The sequence below is a fragment of the Gracilinanus agilis genome, chromosome 2, assembly GCF_016433145.1.
Source record: "Gracilinanus agilis isolate LMUSP501 chromosome 2, AgileGrace, whole genome shotgun sequence".
In the NCBI taxonomy this organism is placed as follows: Eukaryota; Metazoa; Chordata; class Mammalia; order Didelphimorphia; family Didelphidae; genus Gracilinanus; species Gracilinanus agilis.
Window position 1 is genome coordinate 127,788,845 of NC_058131.1, and position 27,066 is coordinate 127,815,910.

General features: G+C 35.2%; 1 protein-coding gene across 1 annotated transcript in view; it reads left to right on the forward strand.

Annotated features, from left to right (window-relative positions):
* The window catches only part of PLCB1 (phospholipase C beta 1), an 821,547-nt gene that overhangs the window by 700,344 nt on the left and 94,137 nt on the right, over positions 1–27,066 (forward strand). Inside the window, exons 26-30 of the mRNA XM_044659490.1 lie at positions 763–943; positions 22,142–22,218; positions 22,339–22,428; positions 22,896–22,953; positions 24,720–24,806. Of these exons, the coding sequence (XP_044515425.1) occupies positions 763–943; positions 22,142–22,218; positions 22,339–22,428; positions 22,896–22,953; positions 24,720–24,806 (493 nt within the window). The remainder of the gene's footprint in view (positions 1–762; positions 944–22,141; positions 22,219–22,338; positions 22,429–22,895; positions 22,954–24,719; positions 24,807–27,066) is intronic.

The following is a 27,066-nucleotide window of genomic DNA, read 5'->3' on the forward strand; positions in this document are numbered from 1 at the left end:
AAAAAAATCATTCTCCAGAATGGTAGGATCAGTTTACAATTCCACCAATGTATGTTAGTGTCCAGATTTTCCCACAGCCTCTCCAACATTAATCATTTTCCTTTTCTGTCATATTAGCCAATCTGATAGCATCTAATATTATTGGCATTCATACTATTTTGGCAATATGGAATGGTAGAAGCTAGACTTGAGGTCTGGAAGACAAGTTCAAATTCTACCATTAATACTTACCAACCTCTGAAGTAACTCATCTTTTGTATAAATAGACAACACCCTGGAATTTGTCTACTAAGTAATAGAGTGGAAAGAATTCCTCTTCTGATGAATCCACAGATCCCCTATGTACTTTTATAATATTTTGGTACAGATACAAAAGAAGAAGCTGGTACAGCAAGGAAGGTAACGTCATCATCATAATAATAATAAATAATAATAGCTAATATTGACACAGCACTTACTATGTGCCATGTATTATGCTTAACATTTTATAATGATCTCATTTGAGGCTTTAAGCAACCATGACAATTAGGTGCTATTATCCTCATTTTACAGAGAGGAAACTGAGGGAAGCATAGGTTGTGACTTACTCAGGGTCACACAGCTTCCAAGTGTCTGAGACTGGATTTGAACTTAGATCTTCCATAATTCCAGGGCCTGAGTTCCATCTACTGCATCATCTAGCTACATAGCAATCATTTAATAAGGGCTTAATGACTGAGAGAGTGAATTTTCCAAGTGAAACTCATGGGCTTGTTTTTGCAGATCTGAACCCAGCAGCCCTGATCATGGTTCTTCAACAATGGAGCAGGATCTTGCTGCCTTGGATGCAGAAATGACACAAAAACTGGTAGAATTAAAGGACAAGCAACAGCAGCAGCTACTGAATCTGCGACAAGAACAGTATTATAGTGAAAAATATCAGAAGCGAGAGCATATCAAGTTGGTAAGTCTGAGAAGCACCAGGTAATTTTAGGGCAGCACCTAAAACTAGCTGCAAACACAAGATCCTTCATTATTGAGTTTAAATTTTTACCCTGCCTACATTTTGAGGGACCACAAAATTTAATTATTCAGTTCATCCAATAGGCCTGTATTAAATATATAATCTGGTAAAGTTGTATTTATCCCAAGAAATGAGTAGTTAAAATCAAATGTGAGAATTCTTGTATGTGTATGCTTCAAGATTTGTGATTTCATTTGAAAAGGATACTGATGAAAAAGAAATCCTCTCTTAATATATGTGGATCAGCACCTTCTCTGCAATTTTTATTCTCAGAGAGTTGCCTGGGGCCTTAATAGGTTGGTTAATTGACCTGCCCAGGATTATACACTCAGAATCTGTCAGAGGTGGGAATTGAACCCAAGTCCAACTAGCTTCAAGGCCATCTCTCTATCTACTATGTAAGATATACGATCAAAAAACTATCACATGAGGCAGAGTGTGATAGTGACAAAGAGAAGACTCTGAAAAAGGTTCTTGGAAAGTTAGAGGAAGAAGAGATCCCTTTCCATTGGAGATGTTAGGGAAGAGGTAGCACCTAAGCTAGCCCTTGAGGGGGGCAGTTTGGTGGCTCAGAGTATTGAGTGCCGGGTCTAGAGAGGGGATGTCCTAGGTCCAAATCTGGCCTCAGCCACTTCCTAGCTGTGTGACCCTGGGCAAGTCACTTAATCCCAATTGCCTAGCCATTACCACTCTTCTGCCTTGGAACCAATGCATGGTATTGATTCTAAAATGAAATGTAAGGGTTTAAAACGTTTTTAAAATAATAAACTAGCCCTTCAGGTCTTTGAGTGGGAAAATATAAGAACGTGTTGTGTTCCAGGGACAATATGTAGGTCAATACATAGCCTTGTAAAAAATGAAACCATTTGCATTTGCAGTGATTTCAATGTGATATTAGAATTTGAGATGTTTAACCTGAAGAAGAGAAGGCTTAGGAGGAAGCATGGTTTGTTGTCTGAAAGCACAAGAAGGGCTATTGCTCAAAGAAGGATTAATCATGATGAACCTCGATTCAAAGGTAGAATGAAGACCAATGTGTGGTTTTCCTGACTCTAAGCCTAGAACTTTATCCACTGAGACACCTCGCTGCCTCTTTAACAATTAGGGCTATGCAGAAAAACTTGATGGCCCACTTTATGAGGTAGTATGTTCTTTTTCACTGGAGGAAGATCTCACAGTGATTATGAATATGTCATTAGCTAATGCATATTTCTTTTAAGTAGCACAAATTTGAAATATAAAATAAGAAATTTAGTTCAGGTTTTTGCATTAGCCCTCTGTTGGGTGTGTGAGTATGAGGGGATGATCCTATTTATGACTGTCAATTATATATAATATGAACCACCTAACACCAGAATTCTCCCCAGGATCTCAAAGCACCTATACAAGTCATTCTCCAATTCTACCCCCAATAAGGTGGTTACTAGGTCTCATATATATTGTCATACTTGGGGTGAAGATTTGTATTTAAAACCAATCCAGTCTCTTGACTAAGTGAGACCTCACAACATTAGCCATGTCCATTTCTCCCTTCTTTTGCATATGCTTCATGGATTCACCTTTCCCAAGATCATTAGTTTTCAGAACATTTAATAGACTTAGACAGGAAGAGAGAGTGTAGCATAGTAGACAAAGCGTCAGACCTTGAGATGGTAAAATGTTGGTTCTATTCCTGCTTTAGACATTCAACCAACCATATGACACTGGGAAAACCATTTAATCTCTTGGAGTTTAACTTAATCTCAGTGTCCTTATCTGTAAAATGAGGGTAATAATAGCACCTAGCAGCAATTTGGAACTATGCACAAAGGGCTATAAAACTGTGCATCCCTTTTGATCCTGTAATTGCACTACAGGGTCTGTATAGCAAAGAGATAATAAAAAAAAAAAAAGAGAAAAGAGCCTTCTTGTACAAAGATAGTCATACCAGCTCTTTTTTGTGGTGGCAAAGAATTGAGAGAATGTCCATCACTGGCAGAATAAATTGTGGTATATGTTGGTGATGGAACACCATTGTAGTACAAGAAATCATAAGCAGGATAATTTTAGGAAAAGCTAGAAAGACCTACATGAACTGATGCAGCAAAGTGAACAGAACCAGGGGAATATTATACACACCAATCGCAATTTTGTATGATGATCAACTGTGAAAGACTTAGCTACTCTCAGCAATACAATGATCTGGGACAATTCTGAAAGATATGTCAAAGAATGCCACCTCCAGAGAAAGAACTGTTGGAGTCAGATGCAGAACAATGCATACTATCTTACACACTAATTTGTTTATGGTTTTATTTGGGGGTTTTGGTTTTATATAAGCATTATCTTATAACAATGGAAGTATTTTTGCATGACAATATACATGTAACCCAGATCAAATTGCTTAACATCTCTGAGATATGAAGGGAGGGGAGGGAGAAAGACAATTTGGATCTTGTCATTCTGAAAATTATTACATAATTATTACATTGAGAAAATGTAATTGGGGAAATAAAATATTTCTGAATAAAAAATAATAGCACCTATTTCACAGTCAAGCAAAATATATTTAATGTAGTTTTCAAATCTTAAAACAGTATGTAATGTAAACTACAGTATTATAAAAGGTAACAAAATATAAACATTACTTACATGTATATTATAGACTTTATATTCCATCTTAGATTCAGCTCAGTCTCTTCCCAAAGGTAGCACCTTTTGTTGGCCTTTAATCCACTGATATTTTCTAACCCAGGGATAAGAACTAATCTCAAAATTCCATTTTTGGTTGCTCCCTATTGTTATATGAACAAAATAAATTTTTTCACTCACAAAAAAAAGGCTGTGTTGATTAATACAGCAAGCCAAAAACCACATGTCCTAGGGTGAGTGGTATGGCAGCAGGGAATTGATTCTGCTTTTCCTAGTTCAACAATTCTCAACTCTTTTATGCTGTTCTTTCTCCTTACATTTTTGCTCCTTACTAGAATCAAGTCTGGTGGGTTTCTCGACAGAGAGTTAGCCATTGACTATTAGAATCTTTTGAAAGACTACCAGTAAGCTAGATGATGATGTTAGTTAAGATGCATTCAGCCACATTTTTTTCCTTCTGTTCTTCATATTCTCTTCTTTCAAAATACCTTAGTGTAAAATGTGCTCTGCTCCATCCCCAGCTGGGAAGCCTACATCCATTACTCTATTGATGTAGTATATTATAATGTGTCCCCTTGCATCTCAGTTTATAATGGCTGAAACCAGAAAATCCACTAAGAGTAGATGCAAATCATTTCTAAAAACTAATTATGCAAATCTCAAATTAAATTATCTTGACTATTAAAAAAATGTTATTTACTAAGAACGAAATGGGAACCATTCTTCCTTTCTACTGCAATGGCACGAACTTTGCTTTGTTGATGAAATTAAAAAAAATAAAAAATGTTTCTCCTTCAAATTCTGACAGTAACATAATCAATTTGCTCAATTTCTGTATCCAAAGATTTTTTCTCCTTAAGCTTATACATTTCTTTTGCATGAATTTAGGACTTCTTAGCCATATGACCTTTACTTGAAATCTAATCAAGCTTTTTCTAGAGCATATGATTGTTCAGCACCAACAACTCCTTATTTTCTAATGGCAAAATCTAGCTTTATTTTTAAAACCCTATTTAGAAGACCTAGGCATGCATAATGCTTAGAATTCTAGCAAGGACCACAAGAATGGATGTCTGTTAAGGGATGAATATAGAATCTCCTAAAGTTTAGATAATAAGAGAAACAGGGATAACATATATATTTTAGCAAATAATTATTTTTCTATAAATATAAAACTCTTAATTAATAACAGCACAAATTAGAGATTATTATTCTCATTTACTCAAGTAAAAAGATTTAGTGAAATAAAAATACCTGGGGACAAATAAAGTACTTGTCTCTCACTAAATCCAGCTGTTATCAATAACTACTTAATATTGTATTTCCTCTTCTTCTCTCAGAAAAAAATCTTAATAAATTACTTAGCAACCAAGTTAATTCATTTGATTTCATCAGTACTTAAGTAGCATTGTCTCATTTGCCTTGTGCTTTAAATTTTTTTAATTAAAAAATCTTTGACAACTTTTACAACTCATTAAAAACTCTTAACTGTTCATTAAATCTCCCCACACTCAACTTGAGCATTTATGAACAGAGTTTGAATTCACGAAGTGAGATATCCAGTAGGATACTGCAATAGGTTGGCATGAAAAGCACAACAGATTTGGAACCAAAGGATATGAATTCTATTCCAAATCTGGAATTTACTTTCTCTGTAATCTTGGTCAAGTCACATACCACTCTAGGGCTTAGTTCCACCCTTCTAAAACAAAGGAGTAGAACTAGCATGACTTCTAGGGTTGCTTCCAGGACCAAATCTATAATGCTATTTCAATCAAATTTTAGCCAAAAAATAATTCCATTTCTGTAAAAATTGCATTAAGAGATAGGAAGTAAAAATGAAGAATGCCAACTGGTGAATTTTGAACAATGAGGGAAAAAAACAATAATCAGTACATGAAGCCTGTGTTCAATAACTAGAGTGAATAGATGATGGTTCACAGGTTCTGGGTCAAGAGCACACCACCAGAATAATGCCAAAATTTGAAGAAAGCCAAGGAAAAGCCAGCTCACAGTATGATATCTAAACTTGCTAGGAATTTCAGAGAGCGTCTAATCTAACCCTTCATTTTATAGCTAAGGAATCTGAGACCCAGGAGGGCCCAAGCCCACCCAGGTAGAAAATGTCAGATTTAAAATGTGGAATTTGGACCTCTGGTCCTCTGACTCCACAGCTTCTGCTCTTTCCACAGTGTTACACACCTTTCTATCAAAATGAATACATCCCTGCAATTTGCTCCAGTGAATTTGCCTGTGCCAGACCTTAAAGAAATGGCTTTCACTCTACCTTTCAGGTTCACTGTTAATTTGATTTTTATGATCTATAGAAAAATTTTGCAAGGCTGTGTTGACTCTTTTATCAGCAAAACCATCTCTAAAAACTCTGTGAGCACAAAGTTTGGGGTAGCCTCAGTATGGTTAGGGAGATATTTCAAATCTGTTATATGGGAGCAATGAGAACATGGCATTGCTAAGCCTGGCAAAAGCCAAAGCAAATTGTCTGCCAGAACTCTAGATGGGGAAACCATTGACAATGAGGGCCACCCATTTTTTCACAATAGCACTTGTGGACAAAGTTAGCAGACAGAGGATTCAGGAAGACCCAAGTTCAAAACCAGCCTCAGATACTAACATTAATTAATTAATCAGATACTTAAAATGGAAATAACAATAGCACCTACCTCCCTGGGTTATTGTAAGGGAAAGGAAAAATGAGATAATATCCATAAAATGCTTTGAAAACCTTAAAACTCAATATAAATGCTCAATATAATAATAATAATTGTTATTATTACAATACTTTCCTACTATTTAATATGCTTCCTTTGCTTCTAATTTAGTGCTTAGTTGTTGTCGTTGTTGTTATTCTGTCGTTTTCAGTAGTGTATGACTCTCTGTGTCCTTATTTGGGGTTTTCTGGGCAAAAACATTGGCCTAGTTTGCCATTTCCTTTTCCAGCTCATTTTATAGACAAAGAGACTGAGGCAAAAAGGATTAAATGACTTACCCAGGGTCACAAGTCTAGTAAGTATTTAAGGACAGATTTGAATTCAGGAAGATGAATTTTTCAGACTCCAAGACCACCTAGCTGTCCTTAATTTAGTGCTAAGGACATCCTAATGAGGTAATTTTTTCCCTCTGTTTTATCTGCAACATTTGAAGCCCATGCCTTTCTTTTCTGCACATGAAGTTTTCTTCATTTTCCAAAGGCATTTGGGATATATATATATATATATATATATATATATATATATCTTTTAAACGCTTAGCTTCTATCTTGGAATCAATACTGTGTCAAATCGGTTCCAAGGCAGAAGAGCAATAAGGGCTGGACAATGGGGATTAAGTGACCTGCCCAGGATCACACAACTAGGAAGTGTCTGAAGCCAGATTTGAACTGAAAACCTCCCATCTCTGGGCTGGCTCACAATCCTCTAAGCCATCTAGCTGCCCTGGCATATAATTTTTTTAAAGTCATTTAAAATATTTCTTCAAGTCCAGAGGGAGCAAAAGAACTTATCAAGAAAAACTCTGAATCTCATCAACAGTAATCTTAAAAAAAACAACAAAAAAAACAACCTAAAAAAGCATTTCTGTACAGATCCAGAATCTGAATATTTGGCATCCAAAAGACAATCAAAAGATGAATAACATTTGAGAATTTGTGTGTGAACCACCTAACACCAAAAGGGAAAAGCAAGTAATTAGATACAAATAAGACTCAGGTAGGGGGACTGGATCAATTAGGAAAGTAAGATTTTAGCTTCTAAAGACTTGCGTAAAATATCAAACAAAGCATGATTTTATTTAAGGTTCATGTTTTTCAGATATTGTGCTCCACAAGTCAGTGATCAAGAGAGAAACTCCTCTATGATTATATAATTTTCCACAGAGAATCAGTAAATAGTTTATTGCTCGCCTTGCAGTACTATGACGTAGAACACGCAGATTTCACAAAAGATAAAAATTTTAATGACTTTTTTTTTGTATCCATGATAAAAAAAAAAGTTATTAGATCCAATGGCCGAATGGAAAATGAACTATGATACGGTAAACAGAGCCCAGGCTTTGGAGGCAGAGAGTGAATTTCAGTCCTACTTCTAGCATCTACTGCAAGTGTGACCTTGAGCAATTAACAATCTGAGTCCCAGTTTCTTCATCTATAAAATAGGAGGATTATACTAGATGGTCTCTGAGTTCCTTTCTAACTCTAGTTCTCTGATCTTGCAATTCTCAAAACCCTAAGAGAGGCAGCATTGTATAAGGAAAAGACATGGGATGGACTAAAAGTCACTATAACTAGGTTCAGTTCTTAACTCAGCCATTTACAGCTTTGTAAGCCTCAATTTGTTCGTCTTTAAAATGGGAATAGCAGTACTTGCTTTAGTAAACTAAGAAGATAATTGTGATGAAAGTGCTGGATGAAATTTTAAATGTATAAAATTTTAAGCACTGTAGAGATATGGACTAATTTTTTTTACCATTAATCTAGATATGAATCCATCAATCTCACCATAAGCCCTCATGCAATTAACCTTAAAATTCCTTAATTTGAAAAGGGAATAAGTACAGTGTACCTTCATTATCCAGACCTTTATCAGGCAGATATCTCTGGCAGATATCACAGGCTAACTTCCTTCTGCTATAAAGCACATTTTGGAGCTTATTCTCCCTCCATATGTTGATGTGTAATATAATGGAAGAAGATCACATTGAAAAGTCAAGCTTACAGAAACATACACAGATGAGTAAATAAAAAGCAAACAAAAGAATTTTCTGAGGGAAGAGCACTGGCAAATGAAGGGATCAGGAAAAAACTCCTATAGGAAGTTTAGCTCCTGCACTCTGTTTTGAATAAGTTAAGACTTTAGACTTTAGGCTAGATGGCACAACGGAGAATGCCAGGCATGAAGTCAGGAAGATTTCCCTGCAAAATCTTTCCGAGTTCAAATCTGGTCTCAGACACTAACTATGTGACCCTGCGCAAGTCACTTAAGCCTGTTTGCCTCAGTTTCCTCATCTGTAAAACGAACTAGAAAAGGAAATGGCAAACCATTCTAGTATCTCTGCCAAGAAAACACCAAAAGGGGTCATGAAAAGTCACATACAATTGAAACAACTGATCAAGAACAGAATCACAGAATCTAGAATGCAGTCGTGATTCCTTCAAGACACAGATGGAACTTCTCTGTGTTTCAGTTTTCTTATCTACAAAATGAGGAGGTTGAAGTAGGTGATCCTGAGCCCTTTTGTTTTGTTTTTACATATGTCATTCCCACTTTATTCTGAATGATATAGGAATGGAATTTTGAATTAAGAGCTGTGTGTTTTTTCTCTGAGATTTATTACAATTATAGATAGTTCAAAGAAGTAACTAAAACTACAACTAAGAAAATAGAGTAGGAATAGGTTTGAAACTTTTAACAGCATAAGAATTTATGACAGTTGGGAGAGAAGAGATTCTGTTTACAATGAGAATTCCAGGAATGGAATTCCCATGGCCTGATGATTTGTTTAGTTTGCCTCCCCCTGGAATTTCCTGACTCATTGCATGCATTCGGCAAGCCTTGAAGCTGAGGCAACACATTTCGTACAGAGTAAAAACAGCAGCTCTGCGTGGTCTTTGCCTCTGTCTGGATGAGGAGCTTTTTCTTGGCACATCTACCTTCAGTTTAAAAGAAATCGATCCTTTACAGTCGAATCCCTTCTATAGTACAGAACTCCAAAAATTTGTCTCTCTACTACAATTTTGGACATCTTCTTTTCTGTTACTACCCAAATTATAGACTTTTCTGTTTATCTTTGAACTTCTACACTAAGCTGCCAGCTGTATTGTAAGGATATCTAGTTGGGACAGTAGATAAGAGTGCCAGGCTTGAAGTCAGGAAGACTTGGCTTCCTACATTCAGATCTAGCCTCAGTCACCTACTAGCTGTATGACCCTGAGCAAATCACTTAGCCCTGTTGGCCTCGATTTCTTCATCTATAAAACAAGGGAGAGAAAGAAATGGCAAACACTCCACGACCTTTGCCAAGAAAACCCCAAATGGCATCACAAAGAGTCAAACATGACTGAACAACAAATGATTGATAAAATAAATGCTTTGCAAATTTTATAAGTTTTAACTTTTCTAATAAGGTTGAATTTTCTGACTTTTAATTTGGTTTAGTACTAAATATAACTACCCCAATTTGATGCATCAGACATCTATTATTTCTTTTCATTAGGACGATGAATATTTTTGACAAGTTGCCATATAAAAATCTATAGAAGGAGAGGAAATAAATTTGTTGTTCTTGACCAAACTACAGCAGTGGGTAGAAATTGTAGAGTAGATTTTAGATTCAGTGTAAGAAAAAACTTACAGGTCTTCAAACAAACGGTAACCACTTGACAGGACAGGTTTATTGACAGAGGATTCTTGTTCAGGTACAAATTAAACTAAATATTGAAGAGTCTATGTTATTTTATTTGATTCAGTGGAGTTTAGCCTTTTACTAAGGATCTTAGAAGCCCTTCATTAGTTTGAACTCTTTAAAATAGGCAATATATTTTTCTTTCTTTTAAGAAAACACCTCAAATTTCTTCTACATATCTTGTATTTATTTTTCAATGGACAGAATGAGAATTAGTTAATATCATAATAAAAGTTAATTAGTTACTAGTAAGCATTTAATAAATTTTGGCATATTATTGGATTGAATTGGTTGAACCTGAGGCCAAAAAACATGAAGTGACATATAAGATTAAAAGATTTGTTCATTGTGAAAGTAGGACAAGGACCAAGATTTCTATACTTCCAGTTCTAAGTTCTTTCTATTACTAAATTAAATACTGCGATGTTATTTTATTTAGCTGTTTGTTAAGGGATTCTATTATAATACTATACCGGGACTGTGAAATCTTAGGGAGAAAGTTGACATCTACATTGACCAAGTTTTTGTTTCAAGGAAAATAATTACAAGCACTTTAAATTTCAGTGAATCAAACTATTTATATCTGATAAGAATTTTATCCAATGTATTCCTTTCTTTTTCCCATAAAAAATCTCCAAGGGTAATTAAAAACTCAGTTAAACATGATTATAGTGTCAAGGTTTTGAAATGAAACTTGAAAGGCCAGAACTTCAAAGGCTGTTTAGCTGTAGGAAATTTTTAATAAAAAATGGATGGATATGAAGGGCATTAAAGTTGAAAAGAGAAAGATGAGTGACTTCTTTTTTTTTTTTAAATTTAACCTTTGCCCCCTTTTTAGCCACTTCCTAAATTAGAAATGTAATTTCCTTCAGAGATATTTATCTTTTAAAAAGTACCTTGTCATTATGAAAAGTGTTGAAAAATTTATCTCCTGTAAAAAAAAAAATGAAGGTTTTTTTTTTTCACAAAAGTCTAGTATTTTGGGGGTGACATGTTGGAGCATGCTTTTAGTATTATACAAAAAGAGAGAAACACTTTTTTTAAATAGTAACTGAAACGAGAAAAATGTTTTTGAGGTATAATAAACATTTTGAACTTTGGCTTTTTTCCCATTTCCCATAATTATCCTTCCTTAGAGATTCTACAAACTTTCTCGATTCAAACTGTTTTCAGTCTGTTATGCATTGAAAATCCAAAGAAGTACAATCTATGACAGAAAATGTTCACCGCCTCTCCTTCTTTGATACCCCCAACCCACTGAATTTTTATTCCAGTATAGGTCACCATGGAAATGAGAATAAACAATGATATTTTTTTTAGAAAGGCCAAGAGTTTTATTGTTTCCAAAAGATCAAAAACAGTTGGCAAAGGAATTGGTGACAAATAATAAAGAAAAATGTAGAATAATTAGCATGCTTTCATTTTCTTGGGGCCCAATGATTTTAAACACCAGGATAAAATTAAATTATATTATGGACTGTTTTTCTGGTTTATTGACTTACTTTCCTGGGAAACTATGTATTCATTGTTATTCTCTGTTATTGTTTATCTGTCTTTTTGAAAAATGCTTTCTCCATAGAGAAATATAAGTATTGTTGTGGGGAGTTTGAGGTGAGTCCCTGGGGTTCAGGATGGGTACCCTTTGCAAGAATGCAAGACTCCATAACTTAACTTGCAAATAAAAAGAGAAATTTATTCATTTGGAACTCATGTTGAATTGGGCTGTGATGACAGCATAGATGGAAAGCTTCCTCCTTGAAGGGATCAATTCTGCTGTTTCTATGCTCTTTACAACAGATGACAAGTGATTTGAGGAGGGTATGAATTCAGGCAAAATTGGTGGGCTGGGGGGGAGGTTTGGTCACTTGGCCAGGCTCAGAGCAGTGTCTTATGTCCTGGAGACATGAGGTATAGCTTAGGTAGATGTCCTAGATTTCAACCCGATGATAATTGGGGCATAAGCAGAATATGTCTATCTATGTCCATTTCAAAACGTAGGGGAGAATTCTCTCAAGAGTCTTTCTTATCATTAGCCTTTGAAGTCCAGGCTGACCCTTTCTTTAGCCTTACCAAGAATGCAAGGAAGAAAAGGAATTTTCCTACTTAGAGTCTGGCCTGAAGTACTTCTATAATTTGGGGGTACAAGGTAAACCTAGAGTCCCAGATCAGTAACAGGAACATTTAATACAATTATAGTTATTTAGGTTTTACAAAGTAGTTTCTGTAACAAAGATTTAAGGTCTTTGCTGTTTGCTGTTGTCACAGAAAAAAAAAAAAGCTTATTTCTCTTTTCTTCCTTAGGTTGGTTAATAATTGTTTACTTTGTGCAAAGCACTATATATATATATATTTTTTTAATTAATCCCCTTTGAATATCACCCCCATGATTCCTATTCCTCATGATACTTATTGTCAGTCAGGAGTCAAGAACTATTTATTAAGCTTGTCATGCCTCAAACCATGGGCCAAACCATATTGAAAGTGCTGGGATACAAATAATGACAAAAATATAGTTCTAACGCTCAAGAAGCTTACATCCTAATGGAGACAACAGGCTAAAAAATGTATGTAAACAAGATATAGTTTAAATGGGAGATAATATCAGAGAAAAGGTACTAGCAGGAGGGGAAACTGGTAAAGATATCTAATAGTGGTCTTATTCTTCGGGTTTCCTTTTACACGTCTCTAATCGTGAGACAAGCCAATTACCAATTAAAGTCACACTAAATATATGTTATTTAACAACATATCCTTGGGAAAATCATATTTTATTAGAATTAAATATCTTAGAAAATCTATAAAATTAATGCTATTAAGTAAAACCAGTAATACAGTGACCTCATTTCAAAATACATGTAACTTTTAATAGCCATAGCATGGCTCTGCCCAACACAAACACATGCACATACATACATATTTCTCTATTAAAAACAACTACAAATGAAATCTATTTTCTCTCCTTTCAATATCCTATTCCACTGAGGGGAAAAAAAGAAGTATGTTGAAACAAGTATTCATAGTCAAACAAAATTAATTCCATCAATGCTAATATAAAACCTATTATACATGGTTGAAGATTTTATATATGCATTATGTATTGTCTATATATATATACATGCATGAAAATATGTACGTGTATATGCATGTATCTTCACTACTTCATCCTAACCCACAATGGCCTTTTTTCTATCCAGTTCCTTTTAACCATGGAATGCCCTTCCAGAGCCATATTTCAATTGTAGGTTACATCCCACCAAGTTTTGATGATATTTATAAAATTAAATTGTCCTTCTCAAACTAGGATTTCTAATTTACTTTCATTGTTAACCCATAACTTACACATTTGGGTATAATCATCTGAAGCCATTGATTTTACTGCTAGAGCCCTTCATGGATTTCTTAATTGCATCTCTCCTTTTCTTAAATTATGGCTATGATATTTAGTTTAATGGCTACATGAAGGCAATTTTCTCCCTTCCTTTTACTTTTTAGTTTAAGACTCTTTTGTTTTACAAGACTTCAGACAAATATATTTTTACTGCCTGTTGGGCATCTTGAACTTAATGTACCTTAAACATTTTAAATTCAACATATCTAAAAGTTAACTCATTATCTCCCCCTAGCCTCACCCCACCCTTCTTCTTAACCTTTCTATTACTATCAAAGGCATGTCTTAATAATCCTTCTCTCCCTCTTACTCTGCTACCCATCCCAGGATAGGCCCTAATCACCTCACGCCTACACTACTGAAATAGCCTCTTAAAATACCCTTTCTTAATTCCCTCTCCAGTTCAGTGCATCCTCCATTCAGCTATCAAATTGACCTTCCTAGGGTGCAGGCCTGACATGTCTTTCACCCCACCTGGTCATTCCCATTCAATAAACTTTATTGTTTCTTTATAACCTCTTAGAGCAGTCCTCTAGCATTTTATATTTGTAAATTTATATTTATAAAATCCTCTAACATTCAAAGTCCTTTATAAACTGACTCCTTTCTAGCTTTCTAGTCTCCTCGTACCTAACTCCCAACCACATATTCTGTGATCCAAAGGCATCGATCTGTTTGCTGTTCCTAGTATGTGCTTGATACATAGCAAGTGCTTAAAAATGTATTGTTTTGTTTTGTTTTATCTGACTGGTAAAAGACACTCCATCTCCCAAATCTGGATACTGTCACTCACTGTCCCTCATGCTTGGAATTCTTTCCTCATCTTTGCCTCCTGATTTCCCTGGCTTCCTTCAAATCCCTTCTAAAATTCTACCTTCTACAAAACACCTTTCCTCATCGCCCTTAATGTTAATACCTTTCCTCTCTTTATTACCTCAAATTCATTGTTTGTCTCATTGCCTCAAGTTTCTTCCTTCTTACCACTGTCAATTTGATCTTTCTAAAGCTGATCATGCTATCCCCCTAAAATTCAGTCAACTCTGGGATCAAATATAAAATTCTTGCTTGATTTGTAAAGCCTTCATAATCTGGACCCTTTCTATCTTTCCAGTTTTCTTATACCTTATTCTTTTCTGTCATGCACTCTATGATCCAGTGATGCACTTCTTTGCTATTTTTTGCTTCAGACACACTATCTCCTAGATCCAGGCTTTTTGCTGGCTTCCCCTCTTATTTGAAATTCTCTCCCTCATCATTTGTGTTTCTTGAACTTCCTGGTTTCCTTCAAGGCCCAGATAAAATCTTTTCTTCTACAAGAAGCGTTTTTCTCAGTCCTCCTTTAATGCTATTGTTTTCCCTCTTTTGATTATCTCCAATTTATACTGTAATTATATTGTTTCTATGTTGTTGTTTTTTTCCATATTATACTCCCTTTAGAGTATAAGTTCCCAGAGAGCAAAAACTGTAGCTTGTCTTTCCTTCTCGCCTCACCAGCTAATGGAGTAAGTGCTTAATAAATGCTTCTTGACTTGACATTATAGAAATGTCTTTTTGCCTGACACTAAGGGATGGGATTGGAAAGCCTGGTCATTCTGGAATCAACTGCAGAGTGTGAAAGTAATGCCATTTATACCCTGTTCTACTGACCTGAGAAAAACAATAACTCTTTCAGTTCTCCATATCCACTTAGTACCAAGACACTAGGAATTTTATTTCTAAGACCCTGTCTAGAATCAGCATCTTAAACACCAGAATCACTGCCAAGAATTTGTTTAAAAATTGGGCCTCCGACATTAAGCTCTACCAAAAGCAAAGCACATGTTACATATGAAGGTATTTTCTGATTTTATTATCACACACCATTTTGATCTGAGGCAATGGAATCTGTGTAGAGTATGACTTTCTAAAGCTTCTTGGCACTTGGTCAACATGTACGTTTTTACTAACCAAGATTTCTCACTTGTTCTCCATGTCACCTTAACTCCATCTTTCCTGGTGGTTAAAAGAAAGGACAAACTGGACTTATCCTTTATCATCATACATGCTCTGAAGAGAGGAGGCCCAGTATTATTGACATTAATCAAGTTCTTATCCATGGCTATTACACTACTACCATTTTCTTCCCAATTTCTGAGTCAAAGTTCACACCTGCTAAACCACCTTCCATTGCAATCGTTTCCCTCTCTCATTTCCACTCCAGCCTTGACCTTTCTCGGTCCTTATGCTTTTCCATTCTTTCCTTCTTGGTGCCCTTTAGAGCCCCTGTTTTAACATTAATAATCTTCCCCCCTCAACTTAGATTTTTCCCTCTCACAATCTTTCCTTATTCTTGCATTCAGGGAGACAAGACCCCTACAAAAGGCATATAACACTGGTTATGCATTCCAGAATTATGCATACTTTCTCTCATATGCTCTTAGACTGTGGGTCAAGAGAAGAAGACATATACTTTGTTCTGAACTCACACTATATGCCAATACCACTCATAAATTTCCTTTCCTTAATATTCTATCTATTCAATCTTTTGCGATCATCTACTGACCTTTTGATTATTCTCTTCCAATATCATTCCCACTTTATATTTTCTTTATATTTTCCCCCTCCACTTTGACCTCTGCTCAGGAATACACACGTGTGCACATGGAATATTCATATATTTACATAACAAGTACGTGATGTGTTTATATTGATGTCCCCTCACATATTCTAGCCTCACCTCTCAGCAGTCTCCTAAACTCCTAATACCTACAATCTTCATTCCATCCCCTGGTTTGATTTCACTATCCTATATAAGTTGTATATTATGTATATGAGACAGAATCATGAAATTTCTTTTTCATATTTCAATTTCTTATTCTCTCTTCTTGTCCTATCTCTGATTCACTGCTCTCCAACCTATTCATCATTACCATCACTGATTATTCTACACGGTTCTGCTTTCTTACTCTGTCTTCCCAATTTTGTCCTCACTTTCTTTCCTTCACAGACTGAACTACACTTAACCAGTTCAACTGTATTGTCCCTGTTGAGGAAAGTCTTCTGTCCTTATCATTTCACTGCTTGTTTCTTGAAAGTTATTCCCTTTTGGTATTCCCTCCATTTCTACAATATTCCTCTTCACCTCAGGCCCAAGTCAAATCAAGTCAGCAAGTATTTCTTAGAACTGTGGGAGTAGAAACACAGAAGAAATACATATGACTTATCACTTGTTTATATGGGTGTATGATTAAGGGTTTTCGTTTTTAAAAATTGCTCTATTGCAAAAATGAATAATATGGAAATGGGTATCAAGTGATAACATTTGTATAACCCAGTGGAAATGCTTGCTAGCTATTGGAGGGGGTAGAAAAGAGGAAAGGGAAAGAAAATGAATCATGTAAACATGGAAAAATATTTCAAAAATTTAAATTAAAAGTTAAAAAATCATTTCTTAAGTAATACTATGGCCAGATACTCTGCTAAGAACCGAGAAAAAAAATACAAGCAGAAAGAAAAACAGCCCCCTGCATATAAGATTACATTCTAATGGGGAAAACAATACATGAAATGAGATGAGGCATTATAAAGAATGTTATCCCTTAAATTAGAATCCTGTATCTTTCCTTTTACAACCAAATTCCTAGAAAAATGTTATCCTGACTCATAAATACTGATTTCTCATTTCCCATTCATTTCTCAACCCCACGCTTGTAATCTGGTTTCAGAATTACTCATTCAACTGAAACTGTTTTCCAAGGTTTCTAATGATATCTTAATTGCTCAGCATAATGATCTTTTCTCATTCCTCATCCTCATATTAGAGATTATTGAGCTAGAATGGATTTTAGAGGTCATCTCGCCCAACTCGCAACCATTCTACAGATATTGTCCAAAGTGGAATTTATTAATTCCCCTCCCCCCCAAACTTGCTCCTCTTTAAATTCCTGTGTTCCTTTTGAGGGCACTCCATCCTTCTAATTACAAATATTTTTACCTCAGAGTCATTTTTATTCTTTCTGCACCATCAACCTCCATTACCAACCAGTAAGTTTTGTCAGTTATCCTTCCACAATATTTGTTACACCCATCCCTTTTTTCTGTTTCAGTCTCCATTTCATTTATCTATGCATAGCCTCTTTACCCTCTCTGATCTATATTCTGTGCAGATACCAAAATAACATTCCTAAGATACCATCCACTTTCCACTTTTTTTTAGAACAGGAAATAGAAGCTAAGGAGATTAAGTGTGTTATCCAGGGTCACACAGCTAGCAAGTATCAGAGATAGTATTTGACCCTCTTCCTTATTCCAAATCCAGCACTCCTGCCTGCTACTTAAATTGCATTAGCTTAAACAAGGAGACCCTCATTAGCATACCTCACAAGGATGCTAGTTCTAAGCTTTTGCCAGAAGAGTTACAGTTAAAAACCTTCTCCTCGCTACTGTTTTCCACTCCCATGGAAAAAGAAAAATATCATCCCACTTTTGGGCATTTCTAATAATAGAGAAGTTATTCTATATTAAGTGTAAAACTGTTTCTTTGCAAATTCTGCCCATGTTTCTTGTACTGCCTTGTGGAGATAGACAGAATAAGCCCCCCTATCTCTTTCACATAGAAACTCTTCAAATATTCTATGATCAATCGGCATGATACTTATCACATCTCACTATGCCTTCTCTTCTCAAAGCTAAACATCCAGATTTACTTCAACTCACAGGAATAAATAGATATGTGACATTTATCATGATGATACATATATGTATATGTGTGGGTATAGGTATGAGATCATGTCTAGCCTCTTCACAGACTCAATTTAGATGTCATTCTCAATTCCTCACTCTCTCTCACCCCTACAACCAATCTCTTGTTTATTCTTTCCCAACATATACATATATAGCTCTTTCTTCTCTTCCTTGACACTGGAACCACCTTGTTTAGGCCAGCATCACCTCACACTTGTATTATATCAGCTTGCTGATTGGTCTCTCAGCCTCAAATTTCTGTCTTTCTGTCTATGTCTTTACTCAGTTCATTCATGAAAATGTTAACTAACATAGAACCAAACTCTTCCTTTCCAAGAGAGCTGAGAGAGGGATGGGGGAGGAGAGGCTTGGTCTCTAGTGGAAAAGACAGTTTCATATGAACAGCTACCAGATATGGATTTATTAAGCACCATCTACTTGCCAGATACTCTGCTAAATGCCATACAAACATTATTTCATTTAAGACACAACAACTCTTTGAGGAAAGTGCTGTAATTCTTTCTGTTTTATGGTTGAAGAAAATGAGGCAAACAACAGCTGATAAAAATGACTTTTGGGGAGCCATATAAGCTAATTAAGAGTCTGAGGAAGGGTTTAAACTCAGGTTACCTGACTCTAGACCCAATAATCTATCTGCTGTGCCACCTAGCTTTCAGAAATGTGGCCATGTCTAAAGAAAGCCAGGTTTCAGATAGTTATTCAATATGGCATAGCTAGAATATAAGAAAAAGATCAAGGATAAAGGTAAAGTTGAAGCAACTTTAATATAAAATATATAATATATTAATTACCATTGATATATAATAGTAATATATATAACTTATATATAATATATAAATAATTTAATTTAATATATAAATAATGATAATGACAACACTAATAAATAGTTCATTGTCATAGAGGATGCCCAAATGTCATACCATATACTTTTACACTATTAAAGTTTTAAAATATACTAAGATTTTTGAACTCTGTATAGTGCTTAAAGCTTTATAAAGCACCTTCCATCACCATATAAGATATATTATTTAAGTATTAATTATCTTTATTTTAAACTTGGAGACTTGAGACTCAGAAAGTTTAAGTGGCATGTATATCCAAGGTCATACAACTGGAAAATGTAAGGATTCAAAATAAAACATAATAAAAACAGATTGCTAATGATTATATTTTATCCCAGGGATATTTAATAAATTCCATCAAAAATAAATTACATTTTCAAAATCCTTTCATTTCAAATGTCACTATAATCATTTTTCTTTTAAATCAGTAGTGATCCTGCTGGTCCAAGTCTGACCTTGATACTTGTATAGATTTTTAAGTCACTTCGCTGATGATTGAATCAAGTATCATATTAATGTTTAGTTAATATAGATTCCTCATTATAATTCTGCAAATGTTCATTTCTCCAATCTCTTTTATTCTCCCATATTACAGCTGAGAATTTAATTTCACATACTTTTGATTTGTTAACATGTTGTCTGTAATAACTATTGTAGTGAGTAAAATGTCAGCTACATAAAATTAGTCAATAAATATTTATTGAGAGACTGGTATTTGAAAAACACTCAGTCAGGCATGCAAGGCTCAGGAAAAGACTTCTTTCCTTCCTTCCTTCCTTCCTTCCTTCCTTCCTTCCTTCCTTCCTTTCTTTCTTTCTTTCAACCCTTACCTTCTACCTTGGAGCCATTGGCTCCAAGGCAGAAGAATGATAAGGGCTAGGCAATGGGGGTCAAGTGACTTGCTCAGGGTCACACAGCTGGGAAATGACTGAGGTCAGATTTGAACCTAGGACCTCCCATCTCTAGGACTGGCTCTCAATCCACTGAGCTACCCAGCTACCCAGCTGCCCCCCAAAAGAGTTGCTTTCTAACATGAGAAGGTCCCTACTTTGATTCTATAATCCAAACAAGTATATGAACTTATAAATGTTGGCTCCTCGCCTTTCCCTTCTCTACCTAAACTATCTGATAGCTCATAGTAGTTATGGTAAAAACTGACTTACATTCTTCCTTGAAGCTATCCTTCCTTGGTTTCTATAGTGATATAACAACAATTTTGTGGGATGCAGACAAAGAAGTACTTGTGGTTCAGCTATTCAATCTTGTCCTACACATACATCAGTCCAAGAACTTTTATCCAATGGGTAGTTTGTCATTTCTTTCTCCAGTGTGTCCTCATTTTACAGATGAGTAACCGAGGCAAATAAGGGTAAAGTGACTTGCCCTGGATCAGACAACTAGTAAGCATCTGAGACCAAATTTGAATTTAGATCTTCCTGACCTCAGTCCCAGTGCTCTTTCCATTGCACCATCTAACACATGTGGAGTGTGCAGTGTTCAGGGAAGACTAGAACCCATAATGTGATGGCTTATGAAGTTTTTTACAGAGTTTTTCATCCACCTTTGGTGTTCCCCTATCCCCTAACTTACACCTCTGGTTCTATGAAGCTGTATGGTGGGTATTGTCCACACCCTGGTAAAGCCATCTGATACATGGACTAAACTAGACTGAGGATAATTAATAGAACCATCAGTAAAGTAGGGAGATATCTGCCCCAAACTCGTGAAGACTTCCCCTAGCCTAATGGGCAGATTTGATTCCAACCACATCAAGGAGGCTGAAGCAGCCACTGTGGAACACCTAGAACTTTAAACTTGGTCAGGCATCAAAATACCAAGGTCATCACCCTGGTCATCAGAAATCATCCTGACTTTGGTCTTGCCACTCTCTTAAATCCAGTTCTCATGTGAGTTAAGACATTACCCTGCAAAGGCATTGGTCATCTTCAAAAACAAAGGACCAGATCCAACCATTCTGGAAGATGATTTGGAATTATATCCAAAGGGATTTAAAAGAATGCATTCCCTATGATCCAGCCATACTAGGTTGGTGTCCCAAAGAGATAAAAACAATGGAAAAGGATCTATTTGTTCAAAAATATTTATAGTTGCCCTTTTTCTGGTGGCAAAAATTGGGAAATGAGGGGATGGCCCTTGACTGGGAAATGGCTGAACAAAATGTGGCACATGATGATGATGGAATACTATTTTGCTATAAGGAATGATAAATCAATGGATTTCTGTAAGAACTGGAAAGACCTACGTGAACTGATGTGGAGTGAACATTATGCACAAGTAACTGAAACATTGTAGGATCATCAATTGTAATTTGCTTTGCTACTAAAAGCAATGTAATGATCCAGTACAATTCTGAGGGACTTATGAGAAAGAATGCTATGCACATCTAGAAAAAGAAATGTGGGAGTAGGAATCAAGAAGAAAACATGATTTATCTCTTGTTTATATGGGTATGTGATTTGGGGTTTTGGTTTTAAAAGATTTCTCTATTACAAAAATGAACAATATGGAAATAGCTTTTGAATGATAATATACATATAACCCAGTCAAATTGCTTGTCAGCTCCAGGAGAGAGGAGGAAAGATGGGAGGGAGACAAGAATCATGTAACCATGGAAAAAATTCATTTTTTAAAAGGACCAACAACAATAATATAATAATTCTAATAAACTCTTTAAGCACTTTATAAATCTTAGTGCATTGAATCCTAAAAACTATGGTACTGTTATTATCTCCCATTTTACAGATGAAAGACCTGAAGCATGGTGACTTGTTCAGACTCAAACTTGTTTAAGGCAACATTTGAACTCTACCTTTTCAAAATCTAAGTCAGATGCTCCATTCACTGACATTATACAGTTCTGGTTTATTTCATAGCACCCAGGGCCTATTTCCTCTGTATTCTAGTCATTTCACTCTCCTTCTAAATTTGGGTATATGCCAACAAATATTTGCAACTCATAATTGTTGCTAGCTGCATGACAATTTCAGGTCTTTCCAAGTATCAGTCAGGGGATTTTCCATTCAGGTGCTGGTATGGAAGGAGAAAATCTTCATTTATAATAACTGAAATCTATAATATGTCATTTTCTTTCCCCAGCTTATTCAGAAGTTGACAGATGTCGCAGAAGAATGTCAGAACAATCAATTAAAGAAACTGAAAGAAATTTGTGAGAAGTAAGGAGAAATTTTCATTGATTGGAAGATGTATTTATAAACATATACATTTACAGAAATATTCAATAAAAAAAGCTGTTAGTTCATCTGCCCTTTTTTTATTGTATCTTTGGCTTTTAGAGAAAAGAAAGAGTTGAAGAAGAAAATGGATAAAAAAAGACAGGAGAAGATAACAGAAGCAAAGTCAAAAGACAAGAGTCAAATGGAAGAGTAAGTAATGCCAGCAAAAATACCCTTGGAGGACCAGATTGGAAAGTGAACAACTTCCTTCTGAATCTGCTACATCAAGTCTTTGGGGATTTCCTATTAAGACTATGCATCCTTTGTCTATATATTTTCACCACAAAAAGCATTTAGATAAGAAAAGGAGGAAGTACCTCTAGTAGCCAAAGGCTATTCTGATAAAGAAGTAGGAACCATTCTCCAAAGAAAGAATTGTTTTTGTTCAATTGTATCTGACTCTTTGTGCCCCCATTTAGGGTTTTCTTGGCATAAATGCTATAGTAGTTTACCATTTCCTTCTCCAAATAATTTATGGATAAGGAAACTGAGGGAAACAAGATTAAGTGACTTGCCCAGATTCATACTACCAATAAATGCCTGAGGCTAGATTTGAACTCCCTTACACATAGCACACATCTATACTAGACTAATAATACTCTAATTATTGGTTCTAGGGAGAAGACTGAAATGATCCGGTCATACATCCAAGAAGTGGTGCAGTACATAAAGAGAGTATGTCAGTCATTTTATTCCTTTTTGAAAGCACAAAATATTCCTGTTTCTGAAAGATACTGAATGTAAAGCCTCAATAATAAATAGTTCATAGATATTTATTAGGAACCTATTACTGTACTAAGCTATGGGGATACAGAATGGGAAGAAGGAAAGGAAAAGTCCCTGCCTTCCAGGAGTTTACAATCTAATTAAAGAAGACAAAATACAAAAAGGTGAAAAGGGTAAGTGGAAGGTGACAGGGAACCTCTATTCTTGAATAAAGGTTCCAAGTTCATGGCCCCACCTTGTAGTCAGAGAGGCAAAGAATCTGGATGAGGTGGAGTAGCAACCAGGGCTAATAAAGTTATCCCAGTAATGAGCTTCTTGGGGCATAGTGAAGAAAGTCATGCAGAGAAGTCCTAAAGTAAGGCAGACAAGTGAGAAATGTCTGAGCCCATCTCTTCTTAAATGGCCCGTTAGAATTCATGGCTCCTCCCTCTAATTAGAGGGACAGTTATTTCCAAATAGTTTAGCACACAGAAGAAGAATAGCTAACAAGGTAACTCTTTAAAGTTTTCAAAGCATTACATATGCTATCTAATTTGATCCCTACAATAAATCTGTAAGGTAAGCACCTTAAATTACAATGTTAACATTACAAATCTAAATTATTTAAAATTACAAATTAATTATAGTGCATTATAAATTACAAATGATTATGTTATAGGCATTAAATTATATTAATAATAATAATTATAAAAATTACTAAATTACTAAATTCCTCATTTTACATATGAGGAAACTGAGGCTAAAAGTTTGATTGTGCATTGGATCCTAAGTTGGTGATTAAAAAATAACAAACAAACATTTTTTTAAACCTCCTTGATCTATCTAAGCTTTCCTTCAGGTGTCTACCGTTTTTATTTTTAATTTAGAAAAAGTTTGAGAATTCAATGTATGGCACACTCCTTAAAAGTGAAAACTCAAAAATGATACTTGTGTGACACTTATGTGCCATCTCCTAGCACAGGGACTTCCTTGTCCCCAGCTTGTAATGTGTTCCCCTCCCATGCTATGTATTTATTTTGCATATATTTTATATTTATTTATGTGCATATTTCTTCTCCCATAGAATATAAGTTCCTAGAAGACAAGGAGGACTATTTATTTTTCTTCTTTTTAAATTCTTAGCAGATAATATCATTAGGTATTTAAATAAATGCCCACTGAATTAACACATAGAAGAATCTGTACTAGGGAGTACCTTTCAGGTCTTTGAGCCAGAATATTAAATATCTAGACTATTAATTATGTTACTAGAGCTTTGCAAAGTTTTCACTAACTTTCAAAGTGAACTTGGATTTTTCGTTTTTATGAAATTGAACCTGTATCCTAAGAAGACTTATATGAAACGATGCAGAAGAAAGTGAACAGAAGCAAGAAAATAATTTGTAGAATGTCAACAATATGGTAATGACAGACAACTTTGAAAGAAATAGAAACTTAGAGCAATATGAGTGACCAGAATTCCAGAGAACTAATGCTCAAACATGCTACTCACTTCCAGATAGAGAGGTAAAGGACTTGAGTATAGATTGACCTTTTGTTTTTTTCCCAAAATGGCCAGTGAAGAAATTTGATTTTGCTTCACCATGCATGATCGTAACAGAGATTTCATTCCTTTTTCATTCTCATAGGGTAAGAAAAGAAAAGAAAAAGAAAATGTTGTAGTTGTACTAAATGAAACAACAACAACAAACTAATCCTGTTTCTAATTTTTTCAGCTAGAAGATGCACAAAGCAAAAGACAGGAGAAACTTTTAGAGAAACACAAGGAAATCCGTCAACAGATACTGGATGAAAAACCAAAGGTAATAAACCACTTTTACTAATAAATATATTACACACACATATATACATATGTGTTTGAAAAGCAAGTGATTTCCTGATTATCCTTGATAAGCATTTTGTACACGTTCTTTTGGTCAGGACCCAGATGTGAAACCTCAAGTCTATCTAAAACCCAATAAAACCATTGTACCAGTTCTTTCAGTGTGCACTTAGCTAAGTAGATCAGGAACTCTTCCTTCTGGGACAGGTATTTGATGTAAAGTCTGGCTCTGTCCAGCAGAGTGTGCCCTTTACTGGAATCTCCTCAAGAACTACAAGATAGATACAAGACTACATACACAGATATGTTAAGTAAACCCAACAAAATGATCATGAGAAAGAAAAGTATAAAGTTTACAGCTGTGATATTAGACTGAGCTTTTTCATATCATTTAACAAAATTACTTATGCTTAGGCTCATATTTTTTAATCAGATTCTGTATTTTTATATCAGATCAGTGTTCCTGTGAATAAAACGATCAAATGATTTGCTAATATCAAATAAATTATATTGTTTCAGGTCAAATAAACCATATACACTCTAAAATAAATTCCACCAAGTTTGAATTATAATTTATATGAGACAAATCATATTATATTATACAAATGATATCAATTCAGAAAAAAGATACTGAATGTTTTTAACATATTTTACTACTCCTTCCAAGATTGATCTGGTCCTAAAAATGGAAATCAGAAAGGTATTGATATATTCTAGACTGGTGGAGAAGTGGGGTTAAGGGGTTGCAAGTAGAAAATCTTGGGCTCTCAATTATAGATATACAAACATAGAGATACATATTTCAAAAGTTTTTTCTTTGTTTTCAGATTAATAGTATTATACTTTAAAAAAAAAGTTAAATTCTTATGGGTAGCTGGGTGGCTCAATGAATTGAGAGCCAGGCCTAGACACAGGAGGTCCTAGGATCACATCGGGCTTCAGACACTTCTAGCTGTGTGACCCTGAGCAAGTCACTTAACCCTCATTGCCTAGCTCTTACTGCTCTTCTGCCTTGAAACCAATACACAGTATTGATTCTAAGATGCAAGGTAAGGATTTTAAGGAAAAAAATTAAATTCTTCATGCCTTTTCTGTGGTTAACTTTGCCTCCCTATTTATTAAATTGACAAGATCCTTTCTAAGCTTCATTTCTTACTCCTATAACTGAAGTCAACATGTTAACCATAATTTTCAAGAGTGGTAATAGAGTTTTTCTAGAAGCAATAAAGACTAAATGTCAACATTAGCTATGAATTATCATGCTTCTTATAACTCAACTTCCTATTTCAATATTCTTAGCCATCTTTAATTTTTTCTGCAAAGGGAAAGGAAAATACATTTTAATAATTGCTTCAGAAAATGCCCAACTTTCTACACAGGCATGACAGCTACTTACAAAAAATCAGGGCATTTTTTGGTGTTTCGTGATTCTAAAACTGTCAAATGTTGTAGGATGGTCATAATTTACAAATTATTTAGTGCCAATCCAGCCTGCACTTTATAGAGAAGAAAGTCTTGTTACCTGAGTAAAGTATCACTACTTATTAAATAAGGGCAGAGAACATCCTGGCTTTAATGGATATTCTCCAGGGTAGTTTTTAGCTCAACAGTAATGCAAAGGGATACTGTGAGGATTTGGGCCTGGATTTGGAAATTGTGTCCAGCAACTTGAAGAGGGAAGTAAAAGGAAGGACAACTACAAGAGGGAAAGAAAAGGAAATAAGATACAAGATGTGTTATATGGAATGTTAACTGAATCTAGGTAGTCTTCGGGTATTTTGAGGATGCTATTGAGACCAAGAAGAAAATGGTAACTTGCAGCCAAAGTTGATAGACTGAAGGGGAAACATGTAGATTGATACTGTCATGGAATCCCCTAAATCATGAGTTTTAGGAGAATTCTGAGGAGCCCAATTCAAGCTGTGAAAGGTTTGAGAAAATTCTTCTGCATCTCCTGAGATTAGAAAAATGCTAGTCTGTCCATTGAGAGCAGGCTAAGAGTGGGTGGCAACAATAACTGACAATTTTCCAACAGTATCCACCCACACTTGGAGCAGCAATTTCCTCATTCTCTCCTAAGGTTTCCTTTTAATGTTCTATCTTATCCACCACAGTGGGTGATGCTAAAGGGATTGCACCCACTTCTGAGGGGTAGAAAATTAATTTAGGGCTTGCTATATTGGTGGCGGGCTATTTTTAAAATTGCATTCATGTTTTAATTAAGAACATTTGTTATTGGA